The following is a 16052-nucleotide window of genomic DNA, read 5'->3' on the forward strand; positions in this document are numbered from 1 at the left end:
ATCATCGAGAGCCAACATATGTATGCATACCTTGTCAGGTGCTTTCGTACTTCATATCCCTGTCTCGGTCTCGCTTTGTTTCCCGAGCCGCATTTTTGGGCTGGCCCCATCGTAGTGGGGGCGTATAGTACGATGGAAACTGAGTGCCGGACTCTCGCCCGGATATACAAAAACAGAGCAATAAGAACAAATTCAAGCGGAAATCCGGCACCTTAATTTATTACCCAAACAGGTGATATTGAGGTATCTTCCTCCAGTAGTAGCTCGCTCGTCTCCGTGATAATCCGAATGCAAGACCGCAGGATGGTCCTTGCACCCCCAACACATAAAATTTGTACACAGATATTGTGACATAGTACTCCGTATTCCCTAGAACATAACCAGGTAAGAAAAAAAAGCTGATATATTCAAGCCACCAATATGTATCAACACATCCCCGATGCATATCGTCATGTGGTGTCCTAACCCATCCTGGTCCAAGCTTGTACAACTCGACATAGCAATATCCTCGCCAAGCACTCCCCCACTGTACTCCGTTCTCCATACTTCGTACAACACTATATTCTACTCTATCACAGACGCCTTCTACTCTCCTACAAACCCCACCATGAACCGTCATCCCCCAGTAGTAAAGAAGAAATCGAGCACCTGGGCTTTGACAAAAAGTCGGGGCGAAGGCCAAGGCCGAGCCCGAGCCCGATCTTGGCGATTGGTGAATCGGCATCCGTGGGCATCCGGGGGACCTGAAAAAGGCTGTAATGTTACAACCACGCACCTGCACGTCCTTAGGATCTGCGTTGAATAATTGCTAATCAGCTAAAGTGAGTGCTATGTCGGAATGCAAACTCCGCCTTACATCCGAGCTCCGAGCTCAAGTTGTAACTAATATACTCGTTCTCCGTACAAAGTGGAGTATGTAGATGTCTCCTACCTCGTGTTTGACTACATACTCCGTAGGGCATGAGCCGTAAGCTGTCAATATGACTCACGCGTGTTCATGCTATAACCTTAAATCCGCCCGCTCTATGTATTTCATTCGGTGGTTTCTAACGCCGTGATTTTTCATGCCCTCATGGCGGCTGTCCCCGGCTAGAATCAGACGGTGTGACCTGGCGCCACAACTGCATACCTCGATTTCTCATCGTACCCAGGTATCCGCTTGTGATTACCAATGCAGGGTCCTCAGCTCTCAGAATGCAAACATCACAAATATATAGACCTTTATCCGTGGATAGTTCCGTGAAATCTCCAAGCTTTGACTGATCAAATATTACACGTCCACGGAGTACAGCTCCAAGAAATATTTCCCAGTTGAGAAGCCTGACTAATCGGAAGTCCGGCACAGCTGCTATCCGCACCCCGGCTCTCATCTTGCCGTTTCCCAGGGGTAATGGGAATCACAGGCGACCAATGAGCACAGTGTGAATACCTCGAGATCCCGTGTGGCCAAGGGTGCAGGACTTGTCCACGGACACGCATACAGTTGGATAGTTGCAGATTGACTAAAAGTACTCTCAGGCTAGAAGTACTTTGTACAAGACGCTAAACCACATAGTATATACGGAGTATACACTACCTCTGAAGCGCTCCCGAGACCCCGCAGCCTGACTACTATTTCATATTGGAATCCGATCTATTTGATTCATGATATGAGAGAGACATTATACTGAAGACCGTTTTTTCCCTTCTTGGTGTTATAGCCCAAAGGATGATCACACAACGGTGACATTGTGGCTCTGTGACGGACTGTTTTCGACTCAGGCCTCTTGGGCGGCCCGTAGGATCTCTTTTATTTGATCATACAATCCTGTCTCTTATTGCACCCACCTCTTATAAGGAAAACCCGCCTTCCGAAGTGTATTAACGCATGGAATCAGTGGCCGGTAGTACTCGTGAAGTAATCCTTCACGATCATCACAAAATCCGCTTCATCGGATATCACGCCTTTCTTCAGAGCACCTAACATCCTCATATCCATAAAGTTCCATTGGTCAAACCATGGAACAACTCGTCCCTTGCCTGGCGCCTCGCAGTGGATGCAAATCCAAAAGAGCACCCAGAAGAATGCTTCTCGCCAAGCACGCCAATTGCTACGAATGGCCTTGTGCCGGTCTTTCCAGTTGCTCCCGAGACATCGACTCGCTGTTCTCTGATGGCCAGATCAAGATCAATCAAGAATGACGGCCATGAAGGGTTCTCTTTATCTTCGTTGATCATGGTGTTATCGATTGAAATATCTCGGTGAAGGATTCCTGCTGTTGTAAAGACTGATGTCCTGTAATGCTGCCCTTCAATGCGGCAAGTAAGGCTGGGCGAGAGCTTGCGTTGTTAATGGTTTACCATAGTCGCGCAGGACAACACGCCCCTGAATTCGATTTAGCAGTGGGCTACTGCATGCCATAGTAGGAGGTGCTAAGCATAATCGCTTATTGGCTAAGGACCTGGACCTCGGGAGGTACATCTTATACTTCCAAGGTTGTCATGTATGTCTTTATAGGTGTATTAGGTGTATAACCTTTGACGATTGATAATTGATAATGATAAGTAGGATGTCCTTTTGTATATAATCTCCCATTCCTAGAGTTTTAATTGCTCCGTAGAAAAAGCCCAGTTGGTAGGTAGAATAAATAAGAAGGATCTTGAAGAAAAGACATCTAACTCACCGCTCATTTCGCAACTAAATCTATTCTTCTAGGTACGAAATGATTAAAGAATGGGGGGACATATGCATATATACCTAGGTAAATATATCCATGGATACGTATGAATGTACATCTAAAAGTTCACAAGAACATGTCAGTTTCATTCATCAAAGAGTACCTAGTACCTTGATGCATAAGAATGATCTATTGTTTGATAGTGATGCCATAAAGGGCCCTACAACGCATGTGCTATCATCTAGATTGTTCATCCAGCCGAGGCACCAGGACGTGCTTATAAGCAGAACGGACCAAATGTATCTGATCTGCCGACATTGAAGCCGCTACGAAGAATTCGCGGGCCCAAGTATCATCGGTGCACCCCAATAGGCTCACCTAGCCACACATCAAAAGCTACACCAAATCCAGGGAGAAGAATAGCCAGGCGAAAGCATGCGACGCTCATCCAGATCATGAGCAAGTTGTACGGCAAGCCGGAGCAGAAATGATTCCCAGAGAAAAAATTCCGTCATTGAAATTGTTAAGAAAAAACCAGGATGAGGGAAATAACATAAATCCTCGTTTTTCAAGACACTCCATGCAACAACCCCAAATCCTCCCCTCGGAGCCAAGATCTGGTGATTCGCAACCCCGAGACACCGGACACGCAGGCCCGATGTCTATTCCTCCATTCACAAAAACATCAAAGACGCCATTTTTGAGCTCGTCTGAAACATTGCTCCACTGGACGCTACCGTAGTCGAGCCGGGTGCGTGGATGGATTTCATGGATGCGAACAGTTCGAGAGGAGGGAGTCAGTTTTTTTGGTCGCTTAGCGGTACTGTAGGTTGAGAAACTTGTGGTTAGTGTTGTGCTTTTGCAGGGTGTATGTGTAGTGGTAGTGATAGTGGTGGCAGATTTGTCGATTGTCGATTGGATTTTCATGTCGGAAGAAGGTGTTTGTGTGATATTCGAATGGGTTCGGATGGGACTGTCGAGCGAGGAATTGAAACGAACCTTGGTGAAACCGATGTCGGTGGACTTCTCACGGAAGCACTGACGGCAGATGTTCATCTAAAACCATCCGTATTAGCCACACAATTCCATGTCACGTCACATATTGCAATACGCAATATGCTCCAGGTATCGGTTTCTCCTTACTCCGTACTTGCGGATCAGACCGGCGCGGTGGGAGCAGACACGGCTGAAGGCGCACAAATATTAGCAAGTCCGTTTCTTTTCTAAATATCGATTTTCGATTCCATCCAGGCCTCCTCCAAGTTTCTTTCTCGGTGTCGACTGGATCGTTCATCGGGGGATTGTAGTAGGGTAAACACACCATTCGCGGGAGCCCTTGCCGTACCTATCGAAATTGTTGTTAGCTTCTCGCTCGTTTTTTCGATATAGTGCCTGGTGTGTGCGTGCGGTTTCGACTTACTTGCGGGGCCGGCTGTACCAAACGCTCTCGTGAGTCATCTTGAAGGTTTAAAGGCGGGACCTGGGAGTTGACGGGGTTGTTGACGGGACGAGGGTCGCTGGCGTTGGGCGTTAAGAACGGAGACAGGAGTTAGGGTTGGAATTTGCGTTGTGTGCTGCCCCAATGGGGAATAGGGCACGGGCCAACTCGCTTGGGTTGCGCTAGCTTTTTTTGGTGGATCATGTGACTAAGGCGATCACCACATCTCGGTGCCTCAGGCTTTAAATCTTATACTTCAATATTTTCAAGATTGATGTCTTTAACTGACCTTTCTATTTGGGGCGTGCTATTGACAGATAGTTTGACATGAATTTGAAATTAATTAGAGCAATAAATCCACAAAGATAATATAACCTGCTCCTGTACATATAACATACTAGCTTTAGTGGCGGGATTCATAATATTATGTGCATAAAGCCATCACTTTGTAATATAGCAGGGTCAACAGTAACTATCCTTTGAATTTATGTACTTCGAAAATAGGATGAGATATTAACATCCTTCATGTACAGCTAAAGAAACTCGCCTCCTCTTGAGTTAGCGCCCTTCTATCGCTGTCTCTATCCGTTTCCAAAGACCCGGGGTGCTTCTTCTTCCCCACAGTCATGAAACCACTAGGCTAGACTAGATATGAGGATCGGGGCAAGGTCAAAATGTCAATTTTATGACACATTTTGGGATAATCATAATAAGCACAGGAAAGCACATCGGAGGGTCGATGTTGCCGCTTGTAACCATGGAAGACTGTCGAAGAAACATGGTGATTAACATAAAGAGGCAAAAAAGCAATTCTGGAAAAGGTCATGCTTTCAACAAATCATTAGTTCGGGGAGAACATAGTAGAGAGAAGGTAAGCACCCTAATGGAGCACATTGGACTAAAACGATCTTTGTCCCCTTACGTATTGGTGTGTGTGCCCAGTATGTTGAGACGTATGCATTGTTTGTCAGGCTGGCAATAGTTATTTAGCTAGCCCAAGTCGTTTGCAGAGAATACAAATCCATTCGTCTCTCCTCTTTTCTTGTTACCTTGGAAACTCACATCTCCCGAGAGCCCCAGCATCCTCAATACCATCCTCCCATTTCCACCGGCCAACTAATCTCGAATGATACCCACAACCACACCTTATGCAATCCATGCTCTAACATCAGTCAATAACACCACGTCAAGTGAGTGCACCAGAAATGCGACGATTAAATATTGAGGGAGGAGCGTATGGACATGGTTGCCCCAACCCGCTTCGAGGAAGCACTCAACAGAAGAGTAAGCTTGTGGATGACCGAGTTGACGGAATCTGTCAGGTATATATACCAACCATTCCCAGTTGAACAAAAGAAGTCAAACAAATCCCCACAGAGCGTCTACACGCAGACAAAACTGGAATTAGAAATACTCATATTAGAGATAGCATTCTTTCGAGGTCCTCGAGCGTAGTTGTTTAATCCACTCTCATGCCATCCATTCAGCTCCAGAGCCAATATCTGTGAGAATGATGGCTGTCAACTGATGGTTTCAGTGCCCATGGTGCACTCATCCTGCCTTACAGGTCTATATCCTGATGGGCCCTGAATCCGAGCCGTCCATTACTGCATGTCTGTTTGGTTATCAGGATGCACTTTGCCCTTGCCAACAAAATTTCTGAAGTAAACAGAAGCTTGGTGCAAGGTCGTGGTTTCGAAAGGGGACCTGTATAAAATACCAGTTGACAAAGAAATGGAAGTCTGTCTAGTGTTCCTTTCGACATGACCCACACGCTCTCAGAAATATACTATGAACTTCAATGCCGGACTGAAAAGAATCCTCGACTCGGCATCTGATCGCAATGACCACTTACCATGTTAATACACTTACATATTCTTAACGGCGTTTCGATATTACTATCTGACACCTAACACCTCAAGAAGACACACCAAGAAGGTACTACAGCCGCTCATATACCGACATCAGGCCTCATCATCATTGGCTCAAAATCGACCACACTTTGCTCGCTTCAGTATCTCTCTAGTCTCATTTTGACCACAATCAGCTCTGTTGGGCCACTCATATAGCCTACCTACTCCAGCTTCGTTAGAAACCACTCATTTGGGAAGGCAAATCCGTGCTTCAGAGCCTAGAATTCCAGTGCTTCGAGACCGAGAGCTACAAATTAGAATTGACGGATTTGCTATCAATCAGGGGGGCTAGTTGAATAGTTTTTACTTTCAACAACATTGACATTTCCAGTGTCTCCGAGTGGAGTTAGATTGGGGCGGGGCGAACAATGGGATCGGTTTCGAACTAGACACTGAGAGATTTGGTTTTAGGCCACGAGGACGACTGGCTGAAATTGTGGGTTCCCGCTTCACTTGCAACATTAAAGAAATCGCTCTAGTAGCTAGAGAACGATATAAAATGTGAATTGTCTTCCCTGTCATCAGGATTAGCTGGTATCCTGTGCACGTCCAGGGCTCCTGAAGTCTTCTACTAGCTTTTTAGGTCTACAATAAGATAGTCCTATATCAGTATATGTGAAGGAATGAAGTGACCAGCGACGTATGAGACTTATTAATTGGACTAAATCATATCTGCGGTCTGTTCTGTGCGTATGGAATTTACTTCTTCCCCTTCTCAGCCCGGAGATGGCGGGCGCTATAAAACAGGAGATAGGCATCCTGGCGGAGGACTTCCGCCACACCGGCGATGGTGACTTTATTGTCGTCCATAAGTAGCCACTATAAAGGCAATTCATTAGCAAAGCACAAACACAAGAGACAAATGTTAGGTAGTGGAACAAACCTTGTCGTTGTCAATACGGGTATAGGCATAGTAATGTCCAGAGTCCATTGTTCCTTGGTGGACAATGACGGTGGACAGGTCGTACATGTAATTGGACATGTCAACAGGGAGGTTGTCCTTTCTGACAGTGTAGGGCAGCATGTTCACGGACAGAGGGAAGTCGATATGACCGTTCATTTTTTCAGAAGAGTTAGAGGAGTGTTCATAACGCTATACAAATGTCAGCATGGAATCATCATTTCAAGGCAGTCAGAAAACCAAACAAACCTTTAGCTGCATGCAAAGAATGACAGGGAGTTTGCGGATCTGCAGGCGCTTTGAAGCCCGCTGGGGAGTGTTACCACACTTCTCGCAGTGGTAAGCAGCATCGGCGTGGAGATCTTCAGGGGCAGTGAAGCTATCCAGGCAGCCGAGGAGGGTTCCAGTAGTAGAAGAAGTAGAGCGACCGAGCTTGCGCTTCTTGTGTTGCTGCTGCACATCAAGACTAAGATCGGCCATGGGGTCATGGGTGTTTGTGGTTTGGCCGCATTTGTGGCACATGACGCTGCTGCGCAGTTCGCCGTAGAACATCTGGTGGAAGAAGCAGTTGCATGGCTTGTCATAGCTCTCCACGTGCCCGGGAGTGGATGAGTGCAGCTCATTGACAAGGAATTGGAAGTATTCATGGGCGTCTTGCTGGCGATATCCACGCATTTCCTGCAAACTAATTAGCAAGTTCTGTTGTTTTAAGTTGAACCTCGACGTACCTTGGATTTCTGCCAACCATGGTGAAGAAGCACGGCTGCGGAGACTGCTTCGGTTTTATCGGCGCTGTTGAATTCCATGAAGACTTCAGCCGTTGCACAGGCGAGACAGTCCTTGATCATGCATGTGTGGACATCATGGCCGCCTCCCAGGAAATAGGCAGTGAGGCTAGGGTCGTGCAGCATGGCCTGTAAGATAGAAGCCTGGTAGCATGTTTGACCCATGTTCCAGACACCACGAGCGCCGCGGATGGCGCATGGGTTCTTGTAAGCATTGTTCTTAACGTAGACCTCAGAGGCCGAGTCCTCAGCCCAAATAGATCGCCCATCTACCAGATGTTAGTAGATGTCCACAAGTTGATGAATTTGGAATTGCTCGAGACTCACCGATAGCTTCAAACTTGCCAGAAGGGCCACGGAGTCTGTCCAGGGTGTGGTCATAGATAAAATCGACACACTTCTCACAAAAGACAAAGCGGTTGCGAGACTCGAGGTCTGCCATTGTGTAAGCGTGAAACAACCCGATCAGTCAAAGGCCATTGACTTACAAAATGCATGCCCAGTCGCCGCAGTATGTTCCGCTCGCTTGGAACCCAGACATACTTCTGGGCAACTCAAACAGTGATACTTTGGCTTGAGGGACTCAACAGTTCGGAGGCCAGTGGTTGGAGCAGCTACCGTATCTGTCTTTGAGAACGGAGCTAGCAATTTGTATTGCCTGCAGAATGCCTCTCTAAACTGGCCAGCAGTCTTCTCGTCTTTGGAGAGAATAGACGCAAGATGTACTAGCGGGAGGTCAGCTGGGCATGAATGAGTCACGGCAATTCCCAATTCTTACCACAGCCAAAAGCTGCTTCGGAAAGAAGCTGGACCGAATCGAGGGTTGCCATAGTGAGCGACATTAGGATGGTTGGATGAGAAGAGAGAGAGTAAGAGAGATAGGATGGAATGGAGAAGGTTAGGGTCGTTCAAAAGCCGACACAAAAATATGTGAGTAAAAACACGTTAATAGAAGTTCCAGACTTCTATCCACGTGGAGACAAGAAGAGGAGGTTGAAAGAGAGCTATCCAAGGGAGAGAGAAAGGCTGGGTATAAAGAGACCCGGTACAGCCTCAAGGACCCTTTCTGAATAGGGCCAGCATTGCACTGTATAAACAATAGAAATCAATGAACATGATCAATCAGAGAGTCACAGAACAATTGGACTTACGAAAAGCAAGTGAATAGGGACAATAGCAGACGAACAGAGAGAAGCTATACAGTCCACAAAGGGTTGCGAATGACCTGATTTGACGTTACAGCCAAAGTTCAGATAACAAGACCCTATTCAAAAGCAATGAATATAAATATAAAAGTCTATTCTCCAACGAATGGGGTCAAGGTTCCCTGTAGGTTTCAAAAGTAGTCGGGTGGAGGTGAGTTCGCCATCGGGCGGTGGTTTTTCGCCTGACCCCGATTTACCGATTTACCGCCGGATAAGAGATCGGACAAGCAATTTCAATGGCAGAAGCTGGCAGAAGCAGGTCTTCGTGATTTATTTGTTTATTTTGGATAGGAAGTATTTATTTGGTATTAAAGTATATAGGGTTGATTTTAATGTTGCACAACCTCTGAGTGACATGGTATACTTTCATTCAATGGTCATTTCTAAGAAATCATAAGGGAGATGCGCTAGCCCATTGTAGGTGAAAGCTGGGGGCAAAGGTCCAGCTCTTGGACGCCAATAGTCAGACATATAGCATGAACTGACTGTCCAGCTCTTTACCGAGTCCCAATTCCTCTGCCCCGAGGCAGTGCGCTGGGACGAGCGCCACGCGCAGTGCCTCGTGTAGTATACCGGCTGGTTGCTGCACCACGGGCAGTGCCACGCGACGATACTCGTGAGCCCGCAGCATACTTGGACGTCGGTCTAGAGGAGGAGGAGGAGGTGGTGGTGGTGTTCGAGGGATTCTCGACAAAGGTTGTATCCGTAGTCCTATAACGTAAGAACGCATTAGCTTAAGTGTTCTCCTGTAGAGGATTTGTCGCATCGCTCTCTGGACTCACATAAAGGTCATCTCGCCGTCATCAATCGGTCGTGTTGGTTCTGATTCCGCCTCTGGATGGCTGTTAGCAAACCCCGACCACTAGATCCAGGTATTTCCCACAGAGAGCGTCCGCACCTTTTTCTTCTTCATCCTGCTTAGCTTTTTTGAACGAGTCTGGAATCGGAGCCTGCATCGAACGAATCAGCAACCCAGTCACGCACTGTCACTACTGCCATAACTATCGGCGACGCGTCTGCGATCATACCTCTGGGAAATCCACACAGAACGCATTCATATTCAATCCGTAGAGGAAACTAGCAAAACTCTCACTGAAGCGCGTCAGGCTCTCATGCATCAGCTGCAAGTGCATGAAATTGGCCTCGAGATCTGCCATCGAATCGGCCAGCTCAGCGAACTGAGGCTCCAAGGCATTGATGGCGGGTTGTGTGTATCCTGCATTTCCAATGCTATTCCCATATCCGTGGGCCTCCCGTAATGAAGAGCGCGAGCTGGGGCGTAGAGGGGTTGTGGGCCTGGATGAGGGTCTCGGGCGCGATGATGATCGAGGTGCGTCCATGTCTGTGATGTGTTTTAGAATGCAATGTGTTGGTGAGAGACAATGAGACAACAATAATAGGCGTTGTTATTGCGAAACAGGTGGGTTGTCCGAGTGATGTTGAGTGGGTTATGTTTGGGATTGTTGATCTCCCCCGGAAAGATCTCTCACGCGACACTTTTATACTTGCAACTTTGCGATGAAAAGTGGATTGTACAAGATATATACTAGTGATGGACTTCAAAGTAAATATGAATCAATGTCTCAAATTAATACATTATTCTAGACCACATATCTATCTATTTTAGGAGATGATCTTCCCCGCATCGTCATATCCTTGATTCCGCTCTCGCATTTTCTTCCCTCCCTCCCAGGGCTAAGACCTAGTGGCTCACTCATATCACCATATCACCTCAATTACACTGCTTATGCGTGGTACTATCCTACGCCGTCTCTATCCTTCGGCCAAGTTCCCTGTCGCTCGGTATTCATTCGCGCGACCATTCTCCACGTACCCTGAACACCAGAAGGCTTCATCTTTTTGGACTCTTACATTTACACTCGCTATCGTTGGAGGAGGCGCTTGGCTCCAGGACAGATACTTCAATCCCAAAGACACATTCACTTCGCAGCCCCTACTCCCTCAAAAACCCTCCCTCGGAGTAATCGATACCCTCGCGACCATGCCCGCCGAACCTGCCCCCGGAACAGTCGGGAACCTCACCCCAGAGCAAGAAGTCAAGCTGAAGGAATTCTGGGTCCTGACACTGAAAGTCTTCGGCCTCACACTTGAAGGACTCGAAGCGCCCCCATCCACCGCCACCAGCGAAGCCGCGACACCCGCCCCAGCCCAGGATAAGAAGAAGTCCAAGGGCCGGTGGGGACTTTTCGGCCGCGCCGACGACGAGGACACGAAGAGCGGCACCGCTTCTAGCGTATCTTCAATCAGCGTCGCCGATGGCGACGACAAGTACGGCCAGTCCAAGGAGTTCAAGCAGGCACTGGAGGACATGAAGCCCGAGGAGATTCGCACAGCGTTCTGGAGCATGGTTAAGGGTGATAACCCCGACTCGCTTCTGCTGCGGTTCCTGCGTGCGCGCAAGTGGGATACCAAGAAGGCGCTTGTTATGTTGATTTCCACGATGCGCTGGCGACTGCTGGAAATGCATGTCGACGACGATATCATGTTCAACGGTGAGGCGTCGGCTGTGAAGATGTCGCAGGGCTCTGATCCCAAGGAGAAGAAGAAGGGTGATGATTTCCTGACGCAGATGCGTATGGGTAAGAGTTTCCTACACGGTGTTGATCGCGCTGGTCGACCCATCTGTGTTGTCCGTGTGCGCTTGCATAAGGCTGGTGACCAGGATAATGAAGGCTTGGAGCGGTTTACTGTTTATACTATTGAGACTGCGCGTTTGTTGCTTGCGCCGCCGATCGAGACTGCGGTAAGTACCCTGATATAAGGATTGTGTTTCGGTAGCTGACTCTTGCAGACTATTGTCTTCGATATGACGGACTTCGGAATGGCCAACATGGTAAGTTTTTTGTCTCAACGTTGTCCACGCTATATACTCATATTTCCCAGGACTACGCCCCCGTGAAATTCATGATCAAGTGCTTCGAAGCCAACTACCCCGAGTCTCTCGGAGCAGTGCTCATCCACAAGGCCCCTTGGTTATTCTCAAGTCCGTATCCTAACACCCCATACGAAACACCCCTTTCTAACCCAACCTAGGCATCTGGAGCGTGATCAAAGGCTGGCTCGACCCAGTTGTGGCAGCAAAGATCCACTTCACGAAGAACCGCCAGGATCTCGAAAACTTCATCCACCCAAGCCAGATCATGAAGGAGCTCGAGGGTGACGAAGACTGGGAATACAAATACGTCGAGGTGCCGGAGAACGAGAACCCCAAGATGGCCGACAAGGAAACTCGGGATACCCTGATGGCCGAGCGCCAGAAGCTCGCCCAGGAGATCCAGGATACCACCGTTGAGTGGATCCGCGCCAGCTTCAAGAAGGAGACTGACGCTGCCTCTGCTGCTGAGGAGAAGCGGAAGGGTTTGATCGAGCAGCTGCGTACGCACTACTGGGTTCTTGACCCGTATGTCCGGGCTCGTTCGCTCTACGACAGACTTAATATTGTCCAGGGCGGTGGGAAGATTAACTTCTATCCTGGCTCGGAGAAAGAAGCGGAGAGTGCATCGGCATAAGCTGTGCAGGGTACATGAGTTGGGCGATATGTGTAATGTTGATTTCCATGCTTACCTACTAGATATTTAGAGTCTTGATTTTGCATGTTTGTAACATACAGACTTGGTTCTTGTTAACTAGAGGATATACGAACATTTTGGTATACATTTAAGAGCAAAGCTTCTGATATCTAAACTGACTTCCTACTTCGGTGTTTCTAGCAACTCCATCTACTCAAACTAGCACTACAATCCTTCGACAAAAGGTTTACGGTGTTCTAAATCATCAAAACAACTCGGTTTCCATTCTTATCGAGTTCGCTTGAGGATTATCCTAAGCCATAGCCATTTAGATCTTCGACTTGATCTCCTCGTGAAGAGCCTTGAGCTTATCCATATCCGTCTCCTGGGCAGGCCAGCCAATGGTCAGACCCTCCTTCTCGTTGGGCTTGGGGATCTATTGTCTTGTCAGTGTATGCTCCGAAGGTGGATTCTAGCATAGGACCAAATATTATCCAAAAGATGAGCATACCATGTGGAAGTGAACCTGTTGGAGAGGTCTAGTTAGTACCGCCACAATTATTAGAGATATCCTCAACTCAAACTCACATGACCAACAACCTGGTGGGCAATTGCTCCATTGTTCTGCAGGATATTGAAATCCTCGGCGCCACTGGCCTTGGCAATCTTCTTCGCGACGGGCTGCCGGCGTACATCTCGGTTAGCTATGACCCTGTTGCCCAATCCAGCTCCGGGTCTCAGAGGGACCTTGCGGGATTTCCCACAAGGTCGAAATCCCCCAAGGTCCTCGTAGCAATGTAATCGAACTCAATAACCAGAGATTGAAGAAATTGACACTCGTTTTCACTTTCTTCGTCGCCCTGGGTTGTTCTCTCATCCACTTACCAGGATTTCAAGCAAGTCCTCGTCGGGGATATCGGTCAGCTTTGCGCCGTGGAATTTGGGGATGACAAGCTGTACATGGTGTCAATATGAGTTTCTTTCCTTTATTCTAAATTACCATGTCCTAAATTGCTGGTTGAGGCTATCACCGCAGCTTGGACAACTTCGCCGTCGCCCCCGCCACGAGTAACACGCCGGATGCGGGGACCTCGGAAAGAGCACTCGTATGAAATATGGAATACGCACCGCATGACCGCGGCTCAGCGGCTGGATGTCGAGAAAGGCGAAGACCTTCTCGCTCTCAAAGAGCTTGAATGAAGGGATATCTCCTGTAGAACCCCCAAAGAAGCATGTCAGTCAACCCATGTTTTGCTATGACGTGTCGAGTTGAATATTGCGATAGACATTCATGTGTGGACATGTCGATATGGTGTGAAGACTAGACATACCCTTGATGATCTTGCAGAAGATACAGGCAGCGGACGACATTTTGGACGGTGTTTTTAAGAGGTCTTGATAAATGAATTCGAATTGAAGCTCGATAGTAAATTAATATGCGGGGTCACATATAATAATACATACGAAATTAAATCTACTGACGAGGTTCGAACTCCGACCGTTTCGTATCCGGGCCCCACCAATATAGCAATGGGGGTATATTATAAGACAATTAAAAGTTTAGTATCCGAGGAGTGGGACAAGTTAGTGCAGAACCCATTTCTTGCCTTTTACCAGAGATGGCCGTGATTTGCCCACAAAACTCCTCTCATAAATCTTTGGAAACACAATGACACAGCGGTCATTTATTTTTGTTTTTTTTTAACTGTGTATGTATGTCAGTTCTTTTTCATATACGATCATGCTTTTTGTCATGTACAGTGGCGTTGCATGAGTATTTGCACCCCAGTACCTCGGAAGGCTTAGGCCCCACTTATTTTCTGCCGTTTAAAACTTCTCATTTAGAAACACCTAACTAACTAGCTAGTAACTAGTATGCCAACCTTCGTATTTAATAACCTCTTCCACCCGGTGCGGCATAGTCTCTGCTAAATTTACAAAGTGGTGCACTGTCAGATTCTCCCATGCATACTGCGCTGCATCTACTAGCTCGGCCCAGGTCTCCTGATTATTAGGCATCTCTCGTAACCAAGGCCTTAGCCTTAAGATATCTGCCTTTAATAACGCCCAGAGGTTCTCAATCGGGTTTAAATCAGGTGAATAAGGAGGCCAATCCATAACATTTACACCTATCTCGCGTAGTAGTTCTTGAACTATATACGCAGTGTGTGTAGGTGCGTTATCATGTTGGAAGATAGCATCTTCATTTGCAAGTAAGGCAGGAAGGATACCACGGTAGAGACTATAAATAACCTCTTTTGTAATACCCTTCCGCTCTGCATTTGGATCTCCGTATAGAGGAATAAGGCCAGTTTTCCGTGGAGCACCTGAGAAACAGGCCCAAAACATCTGTTTTGACTGCTTCCCTTTCGAGAGTGTCATTTGAATACCGGAATTCCGATTTTGAAGCTGATCTTTAGGAGGAATAAAAGTCCACTCCTTCCGAGCACCTTGTCCACGTTCAACTGTAGTCTCATCCGACCAAAAGACCCTTTTCCAGTCCTCAGGTGTAAAGTGGCGATAGGTAAGGGCCCAATTAAGACGTTTTGCAGCGTGAATAGGCGTAAGATAGGGTCGATTCATCTTCCGCCATTTTCGAAGGCCCATTTCGTGGGTTAAACGCCAGATTGAGTGCGCTTTAACCTTATAATCGACCTCAGCAAGTAGATCCTCACGCGTAATATCAGGACGGGACTGAATAGCATCATACACACGATCTCGGTCCTCTTCAGTAAGCTTCCTTGGACCACCAAGGCGAGGCATTGAGATACCATGGGAGCGCTTTGTTTCCTGGCGTAAGGTGTAATGAATAGTTGAAAGAGGGATATGAGGGTACGCGTGCTTTTGAATACGTTTAGCACCCCATTTTGCTGAGCGTTTTAGCTCACATATACGCTCGCGAACGTGCGGTGGAAGCTCTGGGCCACGGGCCATAGTAGTAGAGTATAGAGAAAGAGTTAGAAAGGTAAAAAAAAATAGGAAGAAGAGGGGGTAATAGCCTGTATAATACTAGTATACTGCGCGCTGCGCGTAGTCGCGTAGTATACTAGTAGGAATAGGTAGGCGGTATAGAATAGCGGTGAAGTGACGGAAGTACTGGGGTGCAAATACTCATGCAACATGACTGTATGCATATTTTTAGGGTATTGATTGGTTGGTGAAATGGTTGGTCGATGGATGAAGGAATGTATATATGTGCAGTCTGGGTGTATACCATACTTTCAGTCCTGGAGGGTAGACGGCCTTAGTAACATTCTTATCCCTCATGGTACATAACCTGTAAACGATGGTGAATATGTTGATATGTGGTTGTATAACTTCTATTCTTGCTTGTTACTATCAACCTGTTATTATAAACTGGTTATCCACGCAATAGTCATGTAAAGCTGGTTGGCGAGATTTACATTCTAGACCAGAACAGCCCCAATACAAGTGCACCAATGAATAATAATGGTCAAGCACGGTCATCAAGAACAACATGGACATCCACTAGCTATAATTCAATTGCCTACATATGTATAGAAGAACATAACGTAGTGATACTTGCTGGATAGACATGGATGAATAAAGCCCGGGGAACATCCAATCACAGTCCAGGTGTTGTCAGATCAAAACGGTGATTT

The 16052-nt window shown here is 47.1% G+C and overlaps 5 protein-coding genes across 5 annotated transcripts; 1 reads left to right on the plus strand and 4 right to left on the minus strand.

Moving 5' to 3' along the window:
• Positions 1-1968: 1968 nt before the first annotated feature.
• N7487_010861 (40S ribosomal uS14 domain-containing protein) lies at positions 1969-4230 on the minus strand (the record flags this gene model as incomplete). The annotated part of the gene is made up of 5 exons (XM_056878591.1): positions 4078-4230; positions 3979-4002; positions 3801-3843; positions 3336-3713; positions 1969-2319 (listed from the first exon to the last, which is right to left on the minus strand). The coding sequence occupies exons 1-5, from the start codon at positions 4113-4115 to the stop codon at positions 1969-1971; spliced, it is 834 nt and encodes a 277-aa protein (XP_056723910.1). The 5' UTR covers positions 4116-4230.
• Positions 4231-6707: 2477 nt separating this feature from the next.
• N7487_010862 (uncharacterized protein) lies at positions 6708-8536 on the minus strand (the record flags this gene model as incomplete). The annotated part of the gene is made up of 7 exons (XM_056878592.1): positions 6708-6827; positions 6892-7101; positions 7159-7587; positions 7638-7963; positions 8022-8129; positions 8183-8419; positions 8473-8536. 7 exons carry the CDS (start codon positions 8534-8536, stop codon positions 6708-6710), a joined length of 1494 nt encoding a protein of 497 aa, XP_056723911.1.
• Positions 8537-9396: 860 nt separating this feature from the next.
• On the minus strand, positions 9397-10239 carry N7487_010863 (DASH complex subunit DAM1; the record flags this gene model as incomplete). Its single annotated transcript, XM_056878593.1, has 4 exons — positions 9397-9610; positions 9682-9733; positions 9798-9849; positions 9928-10239. The coding sequence occupies 4 exons, from the start codon at positions 10237-10239 to the stop codon at positions 9397-9399; spliced, it is 630 nt and encodes a 209-aa protein (XP_056723912.1).
• A 407-nt stretch (positions 10240-10646) lies between these two features.
• On the plus strand, positions 10647-12429 carry N7487_010864 (CRAL-TRIO domain-containing protein; the record flags this gene model as incomplete). The annotated part of the gene is made up of 4 exons (XM_056878594.1): positions 10647-11663; positions 11712-11753; positions 11804-11903; positions 11954-12429. The coding sequence occupies 4 exons, from the start codon at positions 10647-10649 to the stop codon at positions 12427-12429; spliced, it is 1635 nt and encodes a 544-aa protein (XP_056723913.1).
• Positions 12430-12757: 328 nt separating this feature from the next.
• N7487_010865 (HIT family protein) lies at positions 12758-13800 on the minus strand (the record flags this gene model as incomplete). Its single annotated transcript, XM_056878595.1, has 6 exons — positions 12758-12865; positions 12941-12955; positions 13018-13110; positions 13315-13383; positions 13558-13640; positions 13761-13800. The coding sequence occupies 6 exons, from the start codon at positions 13798-13800 to the stop codon at positions 12758-12760; spliced, it is 408 nt and encodes a 135-aa protein (XP_056723914.1).
• Between the last annotated feature and the right edge of the window lie 2252 nt (positions 13801-16052).

The sequence above is a fragment of the Penicillium crustosum genome, assembly GCF_028827405.1.
Source record: "Penicillium crustosum strain IBT 35664 chromosome Unknown utg000005l_segment0_segment0, whole genome shotgun sequence".
Taxonomy (NCBI): Eukaryota; Fungi; Ascomycota; class Eurotiomycetes; order Eurotiales; family Aspergillaceae; genus Penicillium; species Penicillium crustosum.